Source organism: Bufo bufo, chromosome 11 (assembly GCF_905171765.1).
Source record: "Bufo bufo chromosome 11, aBufBuf1.1, whole genome shotgun sequence".
Taxonomy (NCBI): domain Eukaryota; kingdom Metazoa; phylum Chordata; class Amphibia; order Anura; family Bufonidae; genus Bufo; species Bufo bufo.
Window position 1 is genome coordinate 26,856,972 of NC_053399.1, and position 19,928 is coordinate 26,876,899.

Genomic DNA, 19,928 nt, shown 5'->3' on the forward strand with positions numbered 1-19,928 from the left:
TCAAAATACTCTCTACTCCCTGGGCTAATTATTGACAGTTTAGGACTTTTCTAGTCAATTAAATATAAGTTTATGAACAAAGGTTTATATGAGCGTTACCAGTTAAGGGTGTGTCCCTGCATGGTCCCGACACTGGCTGCACTGATGAGATAACTAGTAATACCCATCTTGGTCTTCACTGCAAACTGCTAGCAATTAATTCATAACGTCTAGCAGGGATAATAAAGGAATGGTACAACATAGAGTAATAAGAATAGATGGTGCAGAATCGTTATTATACGAGGAATGCAAGTGGTTACTAAAACAGACATGTCAGGGGAGGTGGCCGGAGAGGCTGACGCCGATTATCCCAGAACATAATGTTAGGCATACAAGTACACACTGACACTGGTCCAGTGGAAGAGGAGGGGGACGTGTTGTAGGGCAGCAGACCAGTACTGATTTATACAGCTGGCACAGGGCGGTCAGCATTTCTCTCCTGATCTGGCGAGCAGTGAAAAAGCTACAAGAGCTTCATGTCCAAGAAAAAGTTGGCACCATACTCTCTTCAGATCCAGTGTGTCCCCACTCGCCATCCAAAACATGACTGTTCACATCATACCTCTCACACGCCTTCATAAACACTACATTTAACCCTTCCAAGCACCTACAAATTTAAGTGGGAATTGATGAAAAGCGCTGACAGAATCAGACTATGTAGGGGCACACCCTATTGACAAAGGAAATAGTAACAACCAGGGGTCAACTTATTCAAATGTTTCCAGGGAGAATAACAGAGGAACAGCACAAAACAGGATTCTAAAAAAATACAAGTATTTGCTTAAAAAAAAAAAAAAAAAAGACAGCATTGATACAGGCCCTATATACTGTGACTACATTGTTCTCACAGATGTTTGCTCCATGGGTTTTATGGATTGGTCAATTGTGACAAATGTCTTATTCACCATATTGAAAGAGAGCGACACCTCAACGTCCAAAACGACGGGTGCTCATGAATGACCGAAACTGATGTCTGCATTTCCTCTACCCCGCTGTCACTCTGAGCTCACAGTTTTGGTACGTCTGGAGATTAATTTCCTGCTTAGACGGCAATTTGCGTTATTACTCGGCACACAGACAAGAGAACACAAAGATGGACTGGTCCGATAACGCTTTGTCCAATCAAGCCGTGAAGCAGAATTTTATATCGTACCTCGGTCAGCACTGGACTATTGCGGATATCCACATTATGGATATAGGTGAGAAGGGCTGACGGCACACTGCACTTTACCAGTCGGAGCGCCTCTCACTCTGATGGACCTGGCTTGTTCATGTATTACCCGGCTGCACATTCATTTGAATAGCTGTCATGTAATACTACTCTATGACCTAACAGCTTCTCTGTATCCATCATCTGAGCTTCCATAATAAAATGCCAGGAACTCAGCAGGGTCCAGAATTTCAGTTAAAGGGGTTTTCTGGGTTCAGAATAATCAGATCGGTGGGGCTTTGACTGCTGGAAAACCATGGCCTCGTCATTCTTTACTTTGTCCTGTCCATAGTCTACCAGGCGAGTGGTGCTGGAGCAGGGTGTTGCAGCTTTATCCCATTCAAGTGAATGTGACGCCTCTGCAATGCCCGGCACCGCTGCCACTAAGTAAATGATGTGCAGGAAGACAGAACAATGCAAAAAAATGTAAAGGCTGCAGTGCCCACCTGAGTAGTGGGTGTCAAGAGTCAGACCCCCAACTCAGTCAATATTGACTGCCTATCCTAATTTCGGAAAAACCCCATAAAGGCTTTTGGATGATATTTATTGCCTATCCCTAGAGAATGTCAGGATAGTCTAAGGCTGAATCATGTATGCACTGGTGCATTTGCCAAACATATTCCTAGATCCCTATTCACCCACCAAAAGAACATCCCTATGGCCTCAGTTGGCCCGGTATGCATCAGTACAGGGTTTTCCAGCTGTATTAAATAGCACAGTCTGCTTCACTATACACAGGCTTCCCAAAAAAACATAAGGCCCATAAAATAATTTTTAACGTGGGAGCCTAAGGGCAGAATATGCCACTACAAGGCTGTGCACTGGCATACACTTAAGTAATGGGAAATCCTCCTGACATACACTGCACGGTGCCTACTGACCTTCATGGGTGGCAGAGGCGTAACTATAGGGGAAGCAGGGGAAGCGGCTGCTTTGGGGCCCTGACCCCAAAGGGGCCCATCCAGGAGGAGGAGGACTAAAAGATTTTGTCAGGGCCCCCTCAACAGTATTACACAATGAAATGATATACAGTGGCAGTATAGACAGTGTAGAAAACGGATGGAACAGCTGCCGGGCCTGGTCTGAGAGAGCGATCTTTACTAGCCACAGGAATGGGGGCGGCGTGAAAGGAAGGGGTTGCGAAAAAATTACTGGGGAAGGGGGGCCCCATTCAAAAATATGCTGTGGGGCCCAGTCATTTCTAGCTACGCCACTGATGGGTGGGCCTCCACTGTACATATGTCCTGCTAGGCTTAAAGGGCATCTGTCAGCAGATTTGTACCTATGACACTGGCTGACCTGTTACATGTGCACTTGGCAGCTGAAGGTATCTGTGTTGGTCCCATGTTCATATTGATGTTTTAATATATGCAAATGAGCCTCTAGGAGTAACAGGGGCGTTACCATTACACCTAGAGGCTCCGTTCTCTCTGCAACTGCTGAACCTTCTGCACTTTGAGTGACAAGACCAGGTGTGATGATGTATTCACTGCCTCGTCCTGTCAAAGGTGTAATGGCAACGCCCCCGTTGCTCCTAGAGGCTAATTTCCATATATTAATGTCCGTAACACACAAGTGAGAAGGAGAACATAGCATCACATACATTTGAACACTGCGGCAGGTACCATATTACTCAGTACAATATCCCATAATACTTGCGGCGCAGTCTCAGTGTCCCGGTTAGCGCGGTCTTGGGCGCCTGGATAACCAGTCCTCTGCTTCCTTTGGATCAGTGAAGAAGAGTGGTCTGTCCCCATCGATCACACGGAGACGAGCTGGGTAGGCCATCGAATATTGCAAATTTAATTCACGGAGACATCTCTTTACCGAGACAAAAGTGGCCCTCTTCTTCTGCAATTCCGCAGAAAAGTCCGGAAATAATGATATGTTAGCGTTGTCGTACATCAGCGCTCCTTTGCATCTTGCCTGACTTAGGATTAAGTCCCGGTCCTTCCAGTTGAGCATACGGGCCAGCAAAGGTCTCGGCGGGGCTCCCCGGGGAGGTGGTCTGGCAGGGATCCTATGCGCCCTCTCAACCGCGTACGCGATCGAGAACGCGGCATCGGGAAACTGGGCCTTGAACCATGCCTCCAGGAAATTAGCAGGATCCCTTCCCTCCGCTCTTTCGGGAATACCTAGAATCCGCACGTTGTTGCGGCGGGACCGATTCTCCAGGTCGTCGCACTTCTGCCACCATAATCCCACAGATCTCTCCACCTCCTGCAGTCTTGTGTCTAGGGGCCTAGTATAATCCTCCAGCGCCGACACCCGATCTTCCGTCTGCTTAACCCTCTCCCTCAGCTGCTGTACGTCCTGCCTCAACAGGCCCAGGTCCACCCGTACCTCCTCGATCTTACACGTGAGAGAGGACTGGCAGGAGGAGATTGCCGTTAGAAGCTGCTCCGATACTGCTTTTAGGGTAATTTCTGGTTCCCCAGCATCATCAGGCTCTATCTGGTGCGCGACCTGTCCGCGAGTCGCCGCACGTGGAGTGGCGGGAGGACCGGCGCCATGCTGGTTATCTTGGCGGGCATATTCCTTCAGCTTCTCAGCTGCCGATTGCGCCTTGCTGGGACCCATATCGAGCTGCCTGGGCTTCCTCCTTTTCCTCTGCACTTGCCACTCGGTATTTGGCATAGACAGCTTGGCAGGATTGATTAGGATTTAGTACAGGGAACGGAGCCTCTCTCAGATGCGTGCGCTCATGCCGGCAGTCAGGCCACGCCCCTGTGATCCAGCTTTTCCAGACTCAGAGGTAACCTTCTCCAGTCATTTCCATATATTAATATATAATTTTTCTCAGCAATGCGGGCACATATGAACATGGGACCAACACAGATGCCTTCGGCTGCGGAGCGCACATGTAACAGGTCAGCCAGTGTCATAGGTACAAAACTGCTGACAGATGCCCTTCAAATGAACAGGAGACACAGGACCCCCAATCAGAGGTGTATCCAAGTGGTGGGACCACCGCCAACCAAACTTTTTTCAAATCATCTCAGTAAAATAGGCTGCTGTACGCTGATTACAATAAGACTGGAGCGTGTTTAACCCTCTGCTGCCCGCTGAGAGCATTACTTATAATGAACGGATATAAACAACACTGAGCAGTGAAGTCTCCAGACGGCCGAGATCCTGTCATTTTTCACAACAAGAACTAAATGTTTCCACATGTTGGAAATTAACCGCACAGAGAAGTTATAAATCATAGGTTTCATCAGTCTGACACCGGCCGGGATTGTGCCCTGTCACTGAGGGCCTGATACAGTCAGCTATAATGAAGGATGAGGCTGAATGTTAATAGACCCCGCCGTCACCGGCTGAAGCCGTTTTCTTCTGATCATACAGGAATAAGGCACCTGACTGAGACAAAATACTCAATATCCCCTACAGACAACGTCTAATATCCCGCCAATTCTGCACCATGATGAGGCATTGTGCTGGGAGCAGCATTAACAAGTGACTTCGGTCACCTACCTTTACATTGAAGACCTGCTTGATGGAAGCTGATAATGACAGGGCCTGTATAAGGAATCACACATGCGGCAGAGGGATGTACAAAGCACCCCGTGTACCGTCACTCCACCGGACTGTGTATGTAGAGATATTCTCCCTTAATGGACCTTTTTAAAGGGGGCTGTCCCTCCATGAACATTTACTAGCTACTCACAGGATGGTGACCGCCAGTGGCCCCTCCAGACCATTAAAGCGGTACTTAACAAACCACCGCATTGCGGTTGTGGGGTGAGGAAAAGTAGGGTACTCAGGACCCCAATTCTAGTGACTAATTGGGGGGGGGGGATCAGTGTTAGCCTCCAGCAATCATCATCCCGTGGATAGGTGATAAATGTTGTTAGTGGGAACACTCCTTTAAAGAGTCACTGTAGTTTCACACAATTTAATTTAATTTGAGAATGGCGTAATTAGCAAATTTATAAATCATTTCATAAAATAGAAAAAATCTGTCTGCTTCCACCTGTAACAGAGACATAGAAGATGGTTCACAGAAAGTGGGGGCATGTTAGAGCAAGCTGAGCTCCTGAGCCTGACAGAAGGACTGCTTCTACACTGTCTCTAAAGAGCAGAGAGGCTCCTGCGTGTCTGTAAGTCCAATCCTCACCTCCTTACCAGCTTTATGAGCTCCCTAGAAGAAAACAAATATAGTGGGAAATGGAGTCACTGCTGTACAGGGCTGGCAGATTGCACAGAAGGGAGATGCCCCTGCTTGTGAGAGAAGTGCATCTAGCTGTGCAACTGAAACAGGGAACAGTAGGGCTGAGGAAGACATTCGGGAATCCCAAAAAACACCTCACCCTTCACAGTTTTTAGAACGATGCACAACCCGTATGCAAACTTTTTTTAAAACTCCGGTACGCTTTAAAGTAGAATAAAATATGAATAAAAACTTGCTACTGAACCAAAAGTCTGAATGCAATGGTGGTCAAGTGTGTGTCCTTGCCACTTTACTGAATGATGGAGCCGACCTCAGGACACAGACTTGAACATCACGGCATTAAAATTCCACCTCACTGCCATCATGCAGTGGGGAGGAAGAGGGGCTTGGGACACCCACTTTACCGTTTGGTGGGGGGAGTCCCAGCAGTCAGATAATTATCACCTACAATATGATTAGGTCAATAATGTCCATGGTGAGAAAACCATTTAAGGACCTGCTTGAATGAGAGCTCCTTTGGGACCACACCCCTTAAACAAACATTTAAAGGGTGACCTCAGAACAATATTACTAAAACGTGACCACTTATTTTTATTAGACTCTGGACCTTTGTTACAGTTTTCAGCACCAGTGACCACATATCACATTGTGAAAGCTGTCCCCGGGACAGGTCATCAATTTCAAATAGATGGAGGTCCGACACATGGCAGCCTGCCCGATCTGTACACAGTATAGTGTGTCGGGGTACTGCCACTGCAATACGCTGGCCCTTCCACTCCCTATACTGTATCATTTCCGGCACCACGGCAGCCTGAAACAACTGATTGGTGGGGGGTTTCGGCCGGGTGTCAGAGACCCCCACCGATCTGATACTGATGACCTATCCTCAATACCTGTAGCCAGGACAAACCCTTTATGTGACTAATATATATTAGTACTATACATATATCTATGTATAGTGTATTTAGGTCACAGGATGCAAAATGTCAGCTGCCATTTTCAGATTCATTCAGAACCAAAACGAACGATTGTGTCGGAGCATTTTATAAAAACCCATCCACAGGCATTTCAATACAGAAAGTTCACATGTGAATTCACCTTAAAAAGTTAAATAATTGAGCCGTAATCAAAGCAAAAAAACAAAATACTAAACTCATAATCCCAGTATAAATACAAGTTTGTTTAAGGTCTTAGAAGACGTCAGGCTTCCCAACCCATGTTATCAGGGCGTGTGAGAGCCACCCATTACCTTGTGAATAACAGGTTTGTACACTTTGTGCAAATTTTTGGCATGTAGTGTTTATTATACTGTAGTCTCATCTGCCCGGGTCTATGCTGTCTTCGTACCCAGCATGAGTGTGCCTACATGCTCTGAACTATGAACCGCATCAGCTGAAGCCAAGCGTGCACACAGCGAGCAAAAATAGTGCAGGTGAAAATAACCCAGACAGTGCGCAGTAGACAGAGGAGAGCGCACACCCAATATCTCTGCTTCATACTGGAAAATACACTTTACATATAAATAGATGTATCAAAGTGAGTTTGTCATTTGGTTGAACGCATACCATCAAGACATGTAATATGGGGTGTCACAGCCATTTTGTAGGGAACTGTAGTGAGGTGCAGTACCTATAAAAGCACTTCAGATCTTATGGTACCTTATGTATGCCTCCGATTTCATTTCAGGACATGCAAAGGATTACCGTATTTTTCGCTTTATAAGACGCACTCTCTCCCCCCCCCCCCCCAAAAAAAGTGGGGGGGAAATGGCTGTGCGTCCTATAAATCGAATACTAGTGAGCTTTAGGTGCTGGGAGTAGGGAGTCAAGCGCTTGTAATACTCGCCCTCCCGGTTTTCATTCCTGGGGACGGCGCTTTACTGTCCTGACCCTGTACAGCGTCAGGACGTACTGTCAGGTTAGAGTGCAGTGCGGGCCGGAGAAGACATGGGAGCGCGACTGCTGCAGTAGATGGAGAGGAGCCGCGGCGCAGGAGAGGTAAGAGAAGTTTTTTATTTTATTCTGATATGAGGTCTGATGGGGGTTTTGGCAAGGAACTCTGATTGGGGGGATCTGATAATGAGGGCTGATGTGAGGTCTGATGGGGGGTTCTGACAATGAGGGCTGATTTGAGGTCTGATAGGGGTCTGGTCTGAAATAAAGGACTTATCTGAGGTCTGATGGGGGTCTCACACTGAGTGCTGATATGAGGTCTGATGGGGTCTGAAATAAAGAGATGATCTCACATTGAGGGCTGATCTGCGGTCTGATGGGGGTCTCACATTGAGGGCTGATCTGAGGTCTGATGGGGTCTGAAATAAAGGGTTGATATAAGATCTGATGGGGTCTGACATGGAGGGCTGATATGTGAGTCTGATCCGATGTCCTGTTATTTATGGGGGTCTGATGAAAAATATTTTTTTCTTATGAACCGCGTCTTCGGGTGCGTCTTATAAAGCGAAATATACGGCATTTTGGGTCCAAAAACCCTAATAATCAATCCATACTCCATTGCAAGCCATATGTACAGAGGTAATCCCTTACTATAAGCATCTGGCAAAGGGCTTGTTGGCAGCTTCATAGTATGGAGCTGCAGAGTACTCCACATGCCGCCGTCTTTTGCATACGGCTCTGTGCATGAGGCCTCACCAAATGACTACAGGAGTCCTAACATTCAAGTTTCCTTATCTGATTTAGCTGCAGATGAGAATCTGCCTCAGAGCGACCCGCACGATTTTAGTTTTCTCACCTGTCAGACACAAGCACTGTGTGGTCCAGTCTCCTTATATTCTGGGAGAAGCAGAAACCTCAGCACAAGAATACACAGGAGCAGCTGAGACAACATGGATGTCCTTATTATTACTTTCACAGCGCTGTGAAACACTGACGAGTTTACACAAATGAATATAATATGTAATTGAGTGGATTTTTTAATATTCAAATCAAATGTCAAAACCTAACAGGTAATACAAAAGGCAAATGACTAGTTCAGGAGTCAGCAAACTGGCACTCCAGCTGCTGTGAAACGACAACGCCTGGCATGCACTCTTGCTCAACAGTTCTCAAAACTCCCATAGAATAGAATGGAGCAAATTGGGAGTTGTAGTTTCACAGCAGCCAGAGTGCCGGAGGTTGCTGATCCCTGGACTAGTTGTTATTATTCTTACTAAAGATAAGAAAAGTGATTTGGTAATTTGGAAATTTGATCCAAACTTTTCAAAAAGTTCTGTTTCTACCGAATGCAAATTGTGTGCGATTCTGGAGAGTCCCAGAGGGAGGGAGACATGGAGAGAGACTTTCCTAGGCAATCAGCACATTTTCAATTTAGGTCGCCTTTATTCAGACCCAAATTGAATCGTACTAGAATAGAATTTTAAGAATCTCAACTCTAATTTACTCTATTAATTTCAAGACAGTGCTGCCGTAAGGTTTGGGTGACAATCGAATGCCATTAAATCATGGGATTGAACCATGTAACTTCCATTAAGGGAGGAATGTTCCTCAAAGCCTGACTGCCGCTCTTATCAAATTTCATCTCGTCCTATTGTATGGTGAGAAGCTACTGTGGTCTAGGGACCCCTGGTCTAGTGATTAATGGAGATCCCAGTGGTGGGGCCCCCAGTTATCAACATCCTGTCCATAGGTGATAAATGCTCTTAGTGGGAAAACGTCTATATGAATCAAAACTGTACATATAAATAACTTGGACTCTACTTACATTTCTCCTGTCCCTTGGTTTCGATGCACTCCTTGATGGAGTCTGTAATCCCCAAGCTTGCAGCGGTGGGCAGGGGCCCCAGCAGAGTCTCTATAGGGATAGGTTTGACTGTGGGCTCATAGCTATGCAATTTTGTCTTCTCAGCCAATTCACTGTAAAAATCCTTGTTAAGATGATTTGCGGCAGCTTCTAACTCTTCATCCTCCCGGTCATCTTCTCCCAACGTACTGGAGTTGTCATCTACATCTAGGGAGAAGCAGTCCGCATCACGACAAGGTAGCAGTGTCACAAACTTTCAACCTGTCACAATTGTAAAGCCCATTTTGGTGGATAATCCATTTTTCAATTGAGTTGTATATAATTACTTTTTTCAATGAATGAAAAGCTATCACGAGAGACGTGCTACACTATCTGCGTAGTGCCCATTCACTGCAATAGAAGCTATGGAAACAGCGGGTGCGGGTCCACCTGGCATTTTCTGTAAGGTCGGCCACCTGAGGTTGGTGCTTAGTCTAATCTCACCATTTCCACTCTGAGATGGGACAACCTCCTTAAGCCCCACACCCTTTTGCTATGCCCCGTCCCCTCAACCATCTACCAGCCATAGATGGATGAGATCAGTAGGAGATTAACCCATTTGTTCCCTGCAGGATTTCTACAGGACTGTGTCAGGGTCATGCAAAAAATGCTGCAGAATGAGAAACAGTGAAGACATCTATATTTCCAGCTCACCGTTAGCATTCATAAGTTCAGTGTCCCTAAACATGAGGATTGCTTAAAGGGGTTGTCCAACATTAGAAGAGGTTGCACTTTAGTAAACCGCTCCTGTTCATTGTCTTACCGCTGGCTTATGATCAGTGTAAAGCATAATTAGAGGAATCACAGGAGACAAATGACTTTAAAAAGTTGCAATAATAAATCTCACCCTCTTTGCTGTAAGATGCGTACATTCCCTTTGCCTTTGGCCTGCTACTCTCCAGCTCATTCTCTATTTCGTCCTGATACGATGTGATTTCTCCTGTTATGGAAACAAGAAGGATATGTGACTACGTTGACGTGTGCAGCCATCTGGGGCCGGTGGTTAGATACCCCCCGGAATTACCAACCAGCACACTCTCTGAGTCTAGAGCTGGAATCCGTTTAAATATGGGGTCTCCAAATATATGTTAATATCCCACATACTGCCTCGAAACGTCCTTGAGGTGATGCTATTCTCAACTTCTGAGAGAAAGGTGTGATGTGTCCTATATGTGAATTTAACTTATACGGCGCACAGCATTTGAGCTGTCCTGCGGCTCCTCTGGTACTATGTATGGTGCTCCGTTTGGCAATTTGGCTCCTCCTCAGTTTGGTGAAGGGGGATTTATTTAAATTGTAAAATATTTTGATTTTAAATAAAATCTGCTAAAAACGGATATGTAACTACATTTGTTTTGCATAATTACAATCTTCCTGTAGGAGTGACAATCATTTACAGGGGCAGCCAAAATTTCAGTAGTGTCCAATGACTGAGTCTGCGCTGACCGCTTTCAGGGCATGCGCAGTACAGGCTGAATTGCCATCTTGGAATGGCTATGGATGCCGACACCTGTTTCCACCACTACGTATGGGCATGGGGGGCACTCTATGTGGGCTAAGTTTAGCCCAGAGGCCACTGAGCAGCTTCTTAGGCTACTTTCACACTAGCGCTTTTGCTGGATTCAGCAAAAATGCTTTGTTTACTGATAATGGGGTTGTATTATCTTTAACATAGCCAAGACAGATCAGTCATGAATTCCATTGAAAGTCAATGGGGGACGGATCCGTTTTAGATTGTGTCATAGAAAACGGATCCGTCCCCATTGACTTACATTGTGGGTAATGACGGATCAGTCTTGCTCCGCATCTCAGGACAGAAAGCAAACCACAGCATGCAGCGGTTTGCTCTCCGGTATGAGAACAGAATGCATTTTGGAGTATTCCGTTCTGTTCAGTTACGTTTTGTCCCCATTGATAATGAATGGGGACAAAACGGACAGATCTCTATACCGGAAAACATTAACGCTAGTGTGAAAGTAGCCTTAGGCCACTGCACACTTGTTTATGGCATTACTGAAATCTGTCTATATTCTCAGCGTGGCTTTTAGACTACAGACGGAACCTTATTAACAGGTACAATCACCAGCAGAAACAGTGAATGTCCACGTGACGATTGCAGAGTTTTCTCATCTGGGACATTTACATCACAACAAGGTTACTCAACTCTTTCTGTAATTCACACTTGAATGGAGACCACTCTGCACACGTGCGGCCCCCTTGCCTGGCTTTAGGGACATAGCGCTAACCAAGGCAGCTGCATACTAAGTAAAGGAGTTTCCAACATGAGGAGACCATGGCTGCTTTTTTTTTCTCTTTATATTCACAACAGCACAACCCCTGTCTACAGGATACGTAGGGCAATTGCAGCTCAGCTCTATTCATGTCAATGGAACCAAGCTGCAGCACCACATGCATTCCGCAGACAGACGTGGTGGAAGAAAGCAGTCACGTTTTCCTTCAGAATCAAGGATAACCCTTAATGATAATTACTGAGCATTACCTTCCACATCGTCCAGTTTTCTTGACAATTCTTGCTCGAGCTGGAATGACAAATATTGGATGATTGTTAGCGAGGGTCCGGCCGCTCTATTATTTACAGCATTATTTCAGCACATGGGTTAGGTAACTTTTACATCTCCCCACAGAATGGGGCAAGAGAAAAGTGGAGGATTGCTGACTGACTGCAGTGCACAATGGCTCCGTGTTACTGACCTGTATGTACTGTAATAAATCACAATGTATGTAGCAGCGATCACTGTAAAAAAGCATGTGGTTTGTGCAGGGGTTTTATTTGCAACTGGTTCGCAACATGTAAACCAAGCCTTAGACAAATACAGGTTGAGGCAGCGTCTAGTAAATACATATCATTTTTCACCCAGCCTTAGATCTTGTAGATGGAATCAGTAAAGCTTCAAGGGGTTGGCAGACCTGCAAAGGGAATCTTACTGCTAACTGGCACTCAGTCCTCCACTCCCTGGCCTTGGCTGCCTCGCTTAGATCTCCCGCTGTCAACATCCAGTTTGATGCCACTGAAGCCAACTGCTGGTCGCAGCAGTGACCTGCTCCCCTTTTGTCGTGTCAACTGGTCATGTGACGAAAGGGGGCAGGCTACTCCTGCAGCCAATGATTGGCCACAGGTGTCAAACCGGATGTCGATGATAGCAGTGGGCTCGAGGAGCAAAGGAGCCTGGAGTATGATTAACTTTGCAGATCTGCCCAGGAGGGGTGGTTTCAAAGTGGACGACCCCTTTAAAGAGGTTTATTAATTACAACAACTTATCCACCCTGTTACTCATAAGAACAGGGGCAGTGTTCCCCCATTTGAATGGAGTGGCAGATGTATGGGTGTCTGTTGACCCATTCAGCTCTATGGGAATGTTGGAGACAGCCGAGTACAAGTCCCACAGAGTCATATAGAGGAGCAGCACACATTCGTGTCTGCTGCACCATTCGATGGGGAAACACAGGCCCCTGTTGTCACGATCAGCAGGGGCCCCAGTGGTCAGAATCCCCACCGTTCAGGCACTTATAACCTACCTTGTGGTTGTTGTAATGGGACAACCCCTTTAATTAACCAGCATGGGGTTCTTCTAGACTAAATATAAGGCCTCGTGCACATGACCATATTTGTGGTCAGTGTTCGATCCAGAATTTTTTTTTTTTTGAGGATGGCACGTGGACCCATTCATTTATTTGGGTCTGTAAAATTCTTACAGCCACGTGCATGAGGCGAGTTAGCCGTAGCAGAGTCAAGTACGCGGCAATGGCTTTACCTGCTGTATCCGGATCTTCTTCTGACCTGCTGTGAAGGAAGGGGGATCGCATTCCTTTTCCAAATCTATCTTCATGAATTCATCTATCGTTAACTGACTCGTTGGTGTGTATTCAAATTCTGTTAATCTACAAAAATATGTAAAAAAAAACAACATAAAAAAAACATGACAATAACTATGGGCCAGATTTACTAATCCTGTCTTTAAATGACGCATTTTTAAGATTTGCTAAATTTCTCACAGCGGCGCATGGTGGATGATAAATTCGGACATTAAAGGTCATTTACTGAATGACTCACTTCAGCGCATGTTGTTGCTTTCGGCCACGCCCCTTCACCCCAAGCCACACCCACTTTCCCTTTAAGGCCCTCTTGTCTATTGATGTGCAAAAAGTGTGTAAAACACATGATAAATGTGGTGCAAGACATGTACCCATTTTCAGATGCAAAGTGAGCCAAAATGTGGGGGCAATGAACTTAGTAAATCTCCCCCATTAAGTCTGAACCAACAATGCAAGTTGCACGGCACAACTGCAGAGGTGCACAGCACCTACAAATCTGCTCCAGACTGATTAAGGGTCCATTAACACGTCCTTAGTGTATTGCGGATCCGCAATGCACCCGGCGGGCACCCCCATAGAACTGCCTATTCTTGTCCGCAATTGAGGAGAAGAATAGGACATGTTCTATTTTTTTTCCAGAGCTGCGGACCGGAAGTTCGGGGCTGCCCTCCGGAAATGCGGATAGCACACTGTGTGCTGTCCGTATCCATTCCTGCCCCATAGAGAATGAATGGGTTCGCACCCCTTCGACAACGTTGCGGAACAGATCCGGACCCATTCTACAAACGTGTGAATGGACCCTAATTAGGAAGCCTGCACGAACCGTCCTATGGTTGCTTTACCCAAAGTGCTGTAAAAGTCCGTCCTTGCCAAACACAGGACCGGACAACCACATTAAAGGGAACCTGTCATCAACGTTATGCTGACCTCACTGAGGGCAGCATAAAGTAGTGACAGAAATGCTGATTTCAGCGGTATTTTACTCATGAGCTAAAAGTAATTGGTTGCCAAGAACCAGCTTTATAATTATTACAGCCTAGGTCTTGAAAAGAGTCAAATCTACCTGAGAAGAGTCCTGGTTATTCCTAATCTCCTGCTCTCTCACCCATCTGCTGATGATTGGCAATTCTCTCCTAGAGAGAAAACTAGGTAGAAGACTGTCAGCCATCAGCAGGTGGGCAGGAGAGCAGGAACTCATGAATATCCAGGACTCTTCTCAGGTGGCCGGGACTCTTTTCCAGGCCCAGTCTGCAATGATTGTGATGTTGGTTCTCGGCAACCACTTACTTTTAACTTTTAAATGACAGACCGCTGAAGTCAACTCACCTGTCTCTACACTATGATGCCGTTAGTATGGGCAGGTTCCCTTTAACAGCACACAAAAGCATAAAACGCCTTCATACAGGGGAGAAGCTACAAGGGTGACTGAAGAGGCCCTCTTGTCACATAAGACGACATCAGTGTTCTAAATAGCACATGGCAAGTGGCGGGCCCTGTTACAGATTTTGCATGGGGGCCTAAGACCTGCAAATCACCTCTCATGTCTGTTTTAGTAATGACTTGCATTCCCCATCTGTTCCTACAACTGTAGGTTGTGCTATTCCTCCATTATTCCTACAAAAAATGTGTGAATGAATTGCCAGCAGTCAGCAATAAAGGTCCAGCTGGGAGTTACCAGTTGGGGGTGCGTCCCCACACTGACACTGGCAGCACTGATTTATTGTGTCAGATTGTGCAGGGACACAACCCCCAACTGGTTACACCCTGCTGGACCTTCCCTGCAAACTGCTGGAAATTCAGTTAAAATTTTTAGCAGGAATAATAAAGGAATGGCACATCATACAGTCATAATAGATGCTCCACAATTGTTATTACACTGGGAATGTCAGTTTTAGTAACTACTTGCATTTCAGGAGAGGTTATTGGTCTTTAAAAGGCATCTGTCAGCAGATTTGTACCTATGACACTGGCTGACCTGTTACATGTGCGCTTGGCAGCTGTGAAAAATGACATTTTAATATATGCAGCCTCTAGGAGCAACGGGGGCATTGCCATTACACCTGGAGGCTCTGCTCTCTCTCTAACTTACTGCCGCGCCCTCTGCACTTTGTGAGGACCATGCGTGATGCTGTTTTCACTGCCTGGCCCTGTCAAAGTGCAGGGGGCGCAGCAGATGAAGAGAGAGCAGAGCCTCCAGGTGTAATGGTAACGCCCCCGTTGCTCCTAGAGGCTCATTTGCATATATTAAAACCTCATATTTCTCAGCAATGCGGGCACATATGAACATGGGACAAACAGCTGCCAAGCGCACATGTAACAGGTCAGCCAGTGTCATAGGGACAAATCTGCCGACAGATGCCCTTTAAAGATGTAATAAAATCCCTGAATACTGGTTTAGCTGACAGATGATGGGTACGGGTTATGTATTCAGCATGCACATGCTTTCTTTTTTAAACAGAACCGATAAAACTGCAAACTAACCATTCCGGCCGTAATATTAAAAGTCTCATACGGATCTTTATTTTTACTGTGTTCATTGCCCTGACAATATCAATTCTACAGGAGTTATTGAAGAAAACTGTAAAAACCTCATTTCCCTCCTATAATAAGTGTAAACACCCAGGATGAAAGCGACGCGGGATCATTGTAAAAACTGACAATCGGGTTTTGCGGAGCGGTGCAGTGAATACTGTAATATCTTCATCGTCGTCTTCTGCTTCCCCGGCATAAAAGATTCAGTTCGCTCTTTTACCTTTTGTCAAAGGAAATCAGGCTGTCACTTCAGATGAGGAGGAGGTGAATGACTGGTGTAAACAGCGGGGCAGGAATAAACAGGAACCGTGCTTTCGCTATAGGCGCAGATCCTTAATCATAATCCATAATCAAACAAGTTGACGGTGGCGAGTAAATGCCCTTGTTTCATAAATGACATTGCAGCCATTACTCCTCCAATTTTATATTTTTTTTTTACCTATTAAGAACGGCTGGCTGCCCTAATCACTGCATATAGCATTTAGAAACGGCAGGACATAAAGCAGGGCTGGATGGCGGAGCACTCACACAACCCCCAGAGATCAGGTGACACCACAAGTGCATTTAGGCAGCGGACCGCGTCGGCCGTCATTTCATAGGCACCTCTGCGGGGAGTCGGCTGATGGAAAGCCTCCAAGTCGCTACATTTCACTTTTAATCTTTCATTCGAGAAGGATTCAAAGGCTTTAAAATGTGGCCTTTTAGCTGCACAGCATGGGAACGCACATGGAGAAAAAATAAAAAAAAGCGATCCTGCGGAGGACGCTCCAACGGGGAATGCATCGGGGGGGGGGGGGGGGTTCATCTGTTCCGATCAAGCCTTCTGTCACATACACGGAACACTTATGATGGGTGATTAGGGGGATGTTATTGCTTTGTTGCACTCATCAGTAGTATTAATGATCATATTATGAATTAAAATTAAAGAGGTATCCCACTAAACACAGTATAAGCGATAAATGTATGATCGCGGGAGTCAAGAATTTGAATCAGGTGGTGGTCGGCCATGCGCACTGCCGCTACAATCAAAATCTATCGGACTGTTAAATATCCACATTAGGGCAGATTTGCTAATCCTGTCTTATTATTAGACAGTCTAAAAATGCCCCATATTTATCATAGTGGCTGATATCGGAAGATAAATATGGCAGACCTTTAGACTAAAGGCATGCGATCACCTCCATTGTATGAGGACGACATCTACATCATTATTTTCCGGGCAGCAGACTGTGCGATCTAAACAAACATCTGCTGCCCGGAAACGATAATTTAGGGGCCTGCACAAGGACTGGATCAGGATTGGCAGCACCTTTACATGGGCAGATTGTTGGGAACGAACATTCGCAGGAACATTCGTTCCCGATAGTCTGCCCGTCTAAATCCACCTTTTTAGGTTCTCATACACATTAATGTATTGTCATCTGACACGCTAATGTATGTGGGGAGCTCCCGACTCTCCCTCGATAGATGACGAAGGATTGGCAGAAGCAAATATTTTCTCCTGGGAGATAAGTCACCGCTAGAGTTGTTTGGCAGGAGCTTTCCCCTCCTCTCTCTCTCTCTCTCTATATAGAGAGTTGTTTGGCAGAAGCTTTCTCTCTATATAGAGTTGTTTGGCAGCAGCTTTCCCCCTTTCTATGTATAGAGTTGTTTGGCAGAAGTTTCTCCCCTCTCTTTGTATAGAGTTGTTTGGCAGCAGCTTTCTCCCTTTTCTCCGTATACAGTTTATTGGCAGAAGCTTTCTCCCTTCTCTCTATAGAGTTGTTTGGCAACAGCTTTCCCCCCTTTCTCTGTATAGAGTTGTTTGGCAGCAGCTTTCTCCCCTCTCTCTATAAAGTTGTTTGGCAGAAGCTTTCTCCCCGCTTGTATATGTGTTTGGCTGCCCTAACTTTGCGCCACCTGGTAGTTGGCAAACTTTGCTTCAGAATCACGCACCAAAACTTTGGAGCATTTTTGGCACACATTGTGACATTGTAAGCCAAGCCCACTTTCCGGTAGACCACACCCCGTTATCAGATGCATAAAAAAAAAAAGAGGTCTAACACACTTAAAGGGGTTGTCCAAGTAATTTTTTTGTTCTTTCTATGTTCCTAACTAGGCAAATATAACAACTTTACAATTAACTCACTTTATCTGCAGTGCCTGGTTTATCATATTTGACTGAGGGTCACATGACCTGTGATGTCAGCTTCTCTCCCTGCTCTGATAAAGTTTGTTTACAAGCCTGTAAACGAGAAGTCACTGTGCTGGCCACGCCCCCCTTCACTGCCGGGCTGTCTGCTCTCTCCTAGGATTCTTAACCCCTTCAGCTGCACAGACTGGGTAGCTGCAGGCAGTGAGGAGACAATGCTGGGCACAGGAGCTGACAGACTAGACAGAGCATTGCACAAGGTAGGGGGAAGATCCTGTGTGTATTAGCAGTGTCATTATACAGGTGGGACTTGTACAGTCGTGGCTAAAAGTTTTGAGAATGACACAAATATTAGTTTTCCCAAAGTTTGCTGCTAAACTGCTTTTAGATCTTTGTTTCAGTTGTTTCTGTGATGTAGTGAAATATAATTACACGCACTTCATACGTTTCAAAGGCTTTTATCGAAAATTACATGACATTTATGCAAAGAGTCAGTATTGCAGTGTTGGCCCTTCTTTTTCAGGACCGCTGCAATTTGACTGGGCATGCTCTCAATCAACTTCTGGGCTAATTTCTGACTGATAGCAACCCATTCTTTCATAATCACTTCTTGGAGTTTGTCAGAATTAGTGGGTTTTTGTTTGTCCACCCACCTCTTGAGGATTGACCACAAGTTCTCAATGGGATTAGGATCTGGGGAGTTTCCAGGCCATGGACCCAAAATGTCAATGTTTTGGTCCCTGAGCCACTTAGTTATCACTTTTGCCTTATGGCACGGTGCTCCATCGTGCTGAAAAATGCATTGTTCTTCACCAAACTGTTGTTGGATTGTTGGAAGAAGTTGCTGTTGGAGGGTGTTTTGGTACCATTCTTTATTCATGGCTGTGTTTTTGGGCAAAATTGTGAGTGAGCCCACTCCCTTGGATGAGAAGCAACCCCACACATGAATGGTCTCAGGATGCTTTAATGTTGGCATCACACAGGACTGATGGTAGCGCTCACCTTTTCTTCTCCGGACAATCCTTTTTCCAGATGCCCCAAACAATCGGAAAGAGGGTTCATCTGAGAATATGACTTTGCCCCAGTCCTCAGCAGTCCATTCACCATACTTTCTGCAGAAGATCAATCTGTCCCTGATGGTTTTTTTGGAGAGAAGTGGCTTCTTTGCTGCCCTTCTTGACACCAGGCCATCTTCCAAAAGTCTTCGCCTCACTGTGCGTGCAGATGCGCTCACACCTGCCTGCTGCCATTCCTGAGCAAGCTCTGCAGTGGTGGCACTCCGATCCCGCAGCTCAATCCTCTTTAGGAGACGATCCTGGCGCTTGCTGGACTTTCTTGGACGGCCTGAAGCCTTCTTAATAAGAATTGAACTTCTTTCCTTGAAGTTCTTGATGATCCTATAAATTGTTGATTGAGGTGCAATCTTAGTAGCCACAATATCCTTGCCTGTGAAGCCATTTTTATGCAACGCAATGATGGCTGCACGCGTTTCTTTGCAGGTCACCATGGTTAACAATGGAAGAACAATGATTTCAAGCATCACCCTCCTTTTAACATTTTAACCCAATCAGCCTCATATAATGATCTCCAGCCTTGTGCTCGTCAACATTCTCACCTGAGTTAACAAGACGATTACTGAAATGATCTCAGCAGGTCCTTTAATGACAGCAATGAAATGCAGTGGAAAGGTTTTTTTGGGATTAAGTTAATTTTCATGGCAAAGAAGGACTATGCAATTCATCTGATCACTCTGCATAACATTCTGGAGTATATGCAAATTGCTATTATAAAAACTTAAGCAGCAACTTTTCCAATTTCCAATATTTATGTAATTCTCAAAACTTTTGGCCATGACTGTAGTTCTACACTTACAAGTTGCTGTTGATTCTCCCAGCACTCAGGGCAGCTCTTGTATCCACTCCCTTAGCAGTGTCATTATACAGCTGGGACTTGTAGTCCTACACATACAACATGCTGCAGACATGTCACTCAGAGCAGCTCTTGTAGCCACTCCCTTAGCAGTGCAGGGGGAGGGGCAGAGATTGTTTTTAATGCATGTAAACAAAGGGCCAGAAAAGAACCAGGGAAATTAGGAAATATATATATTTTTTTGCATAAAACTTGCTTAGCTTAGTTATATATTGCTGCCCATCAGATTTTCAGTGCTATATATTTTTTTTTATAACTCGGACAACCCCTTTAATAAATGTGGA

General features: G+C 45.5%; 1 protein-coding gene across 1 annotated transcript in view; it reads right to left on the bottom strand.

The window, feature by feature from the left end:
* BRF1 (BRF1 RNA polymerase III transcription initiation factor subunit) overlaps window positions 1-19,928 on the bottom strand; it is a 261,025-nt gene that overhangs the window by 89,634 nt on the left and 151,463 nt on the right. Inside the window, exons 8-11 of the mRNA XM_040412738.1 lie at window positions 12,992-13,118; window positions 11,719-11,758; window positions 10,066-10,158; window positions 9,141-9,386 (exon numbers count right to left, since the gene is read on the bottom strand). Coding sequence (XP_040268672.1) covers window positions 9,141-9,386; window positions 10,066-10,158; window positions 11,719-11,758; window positions 12,992-13,118 — 506 coding nt within the window. The remainder of the gene's footprint in view (window positions 1-9,140; window positions 9,387-10,065; window positions 10,159-11,718; window positions 11,759-12,991; window positions 13,119-19,928) is intronic.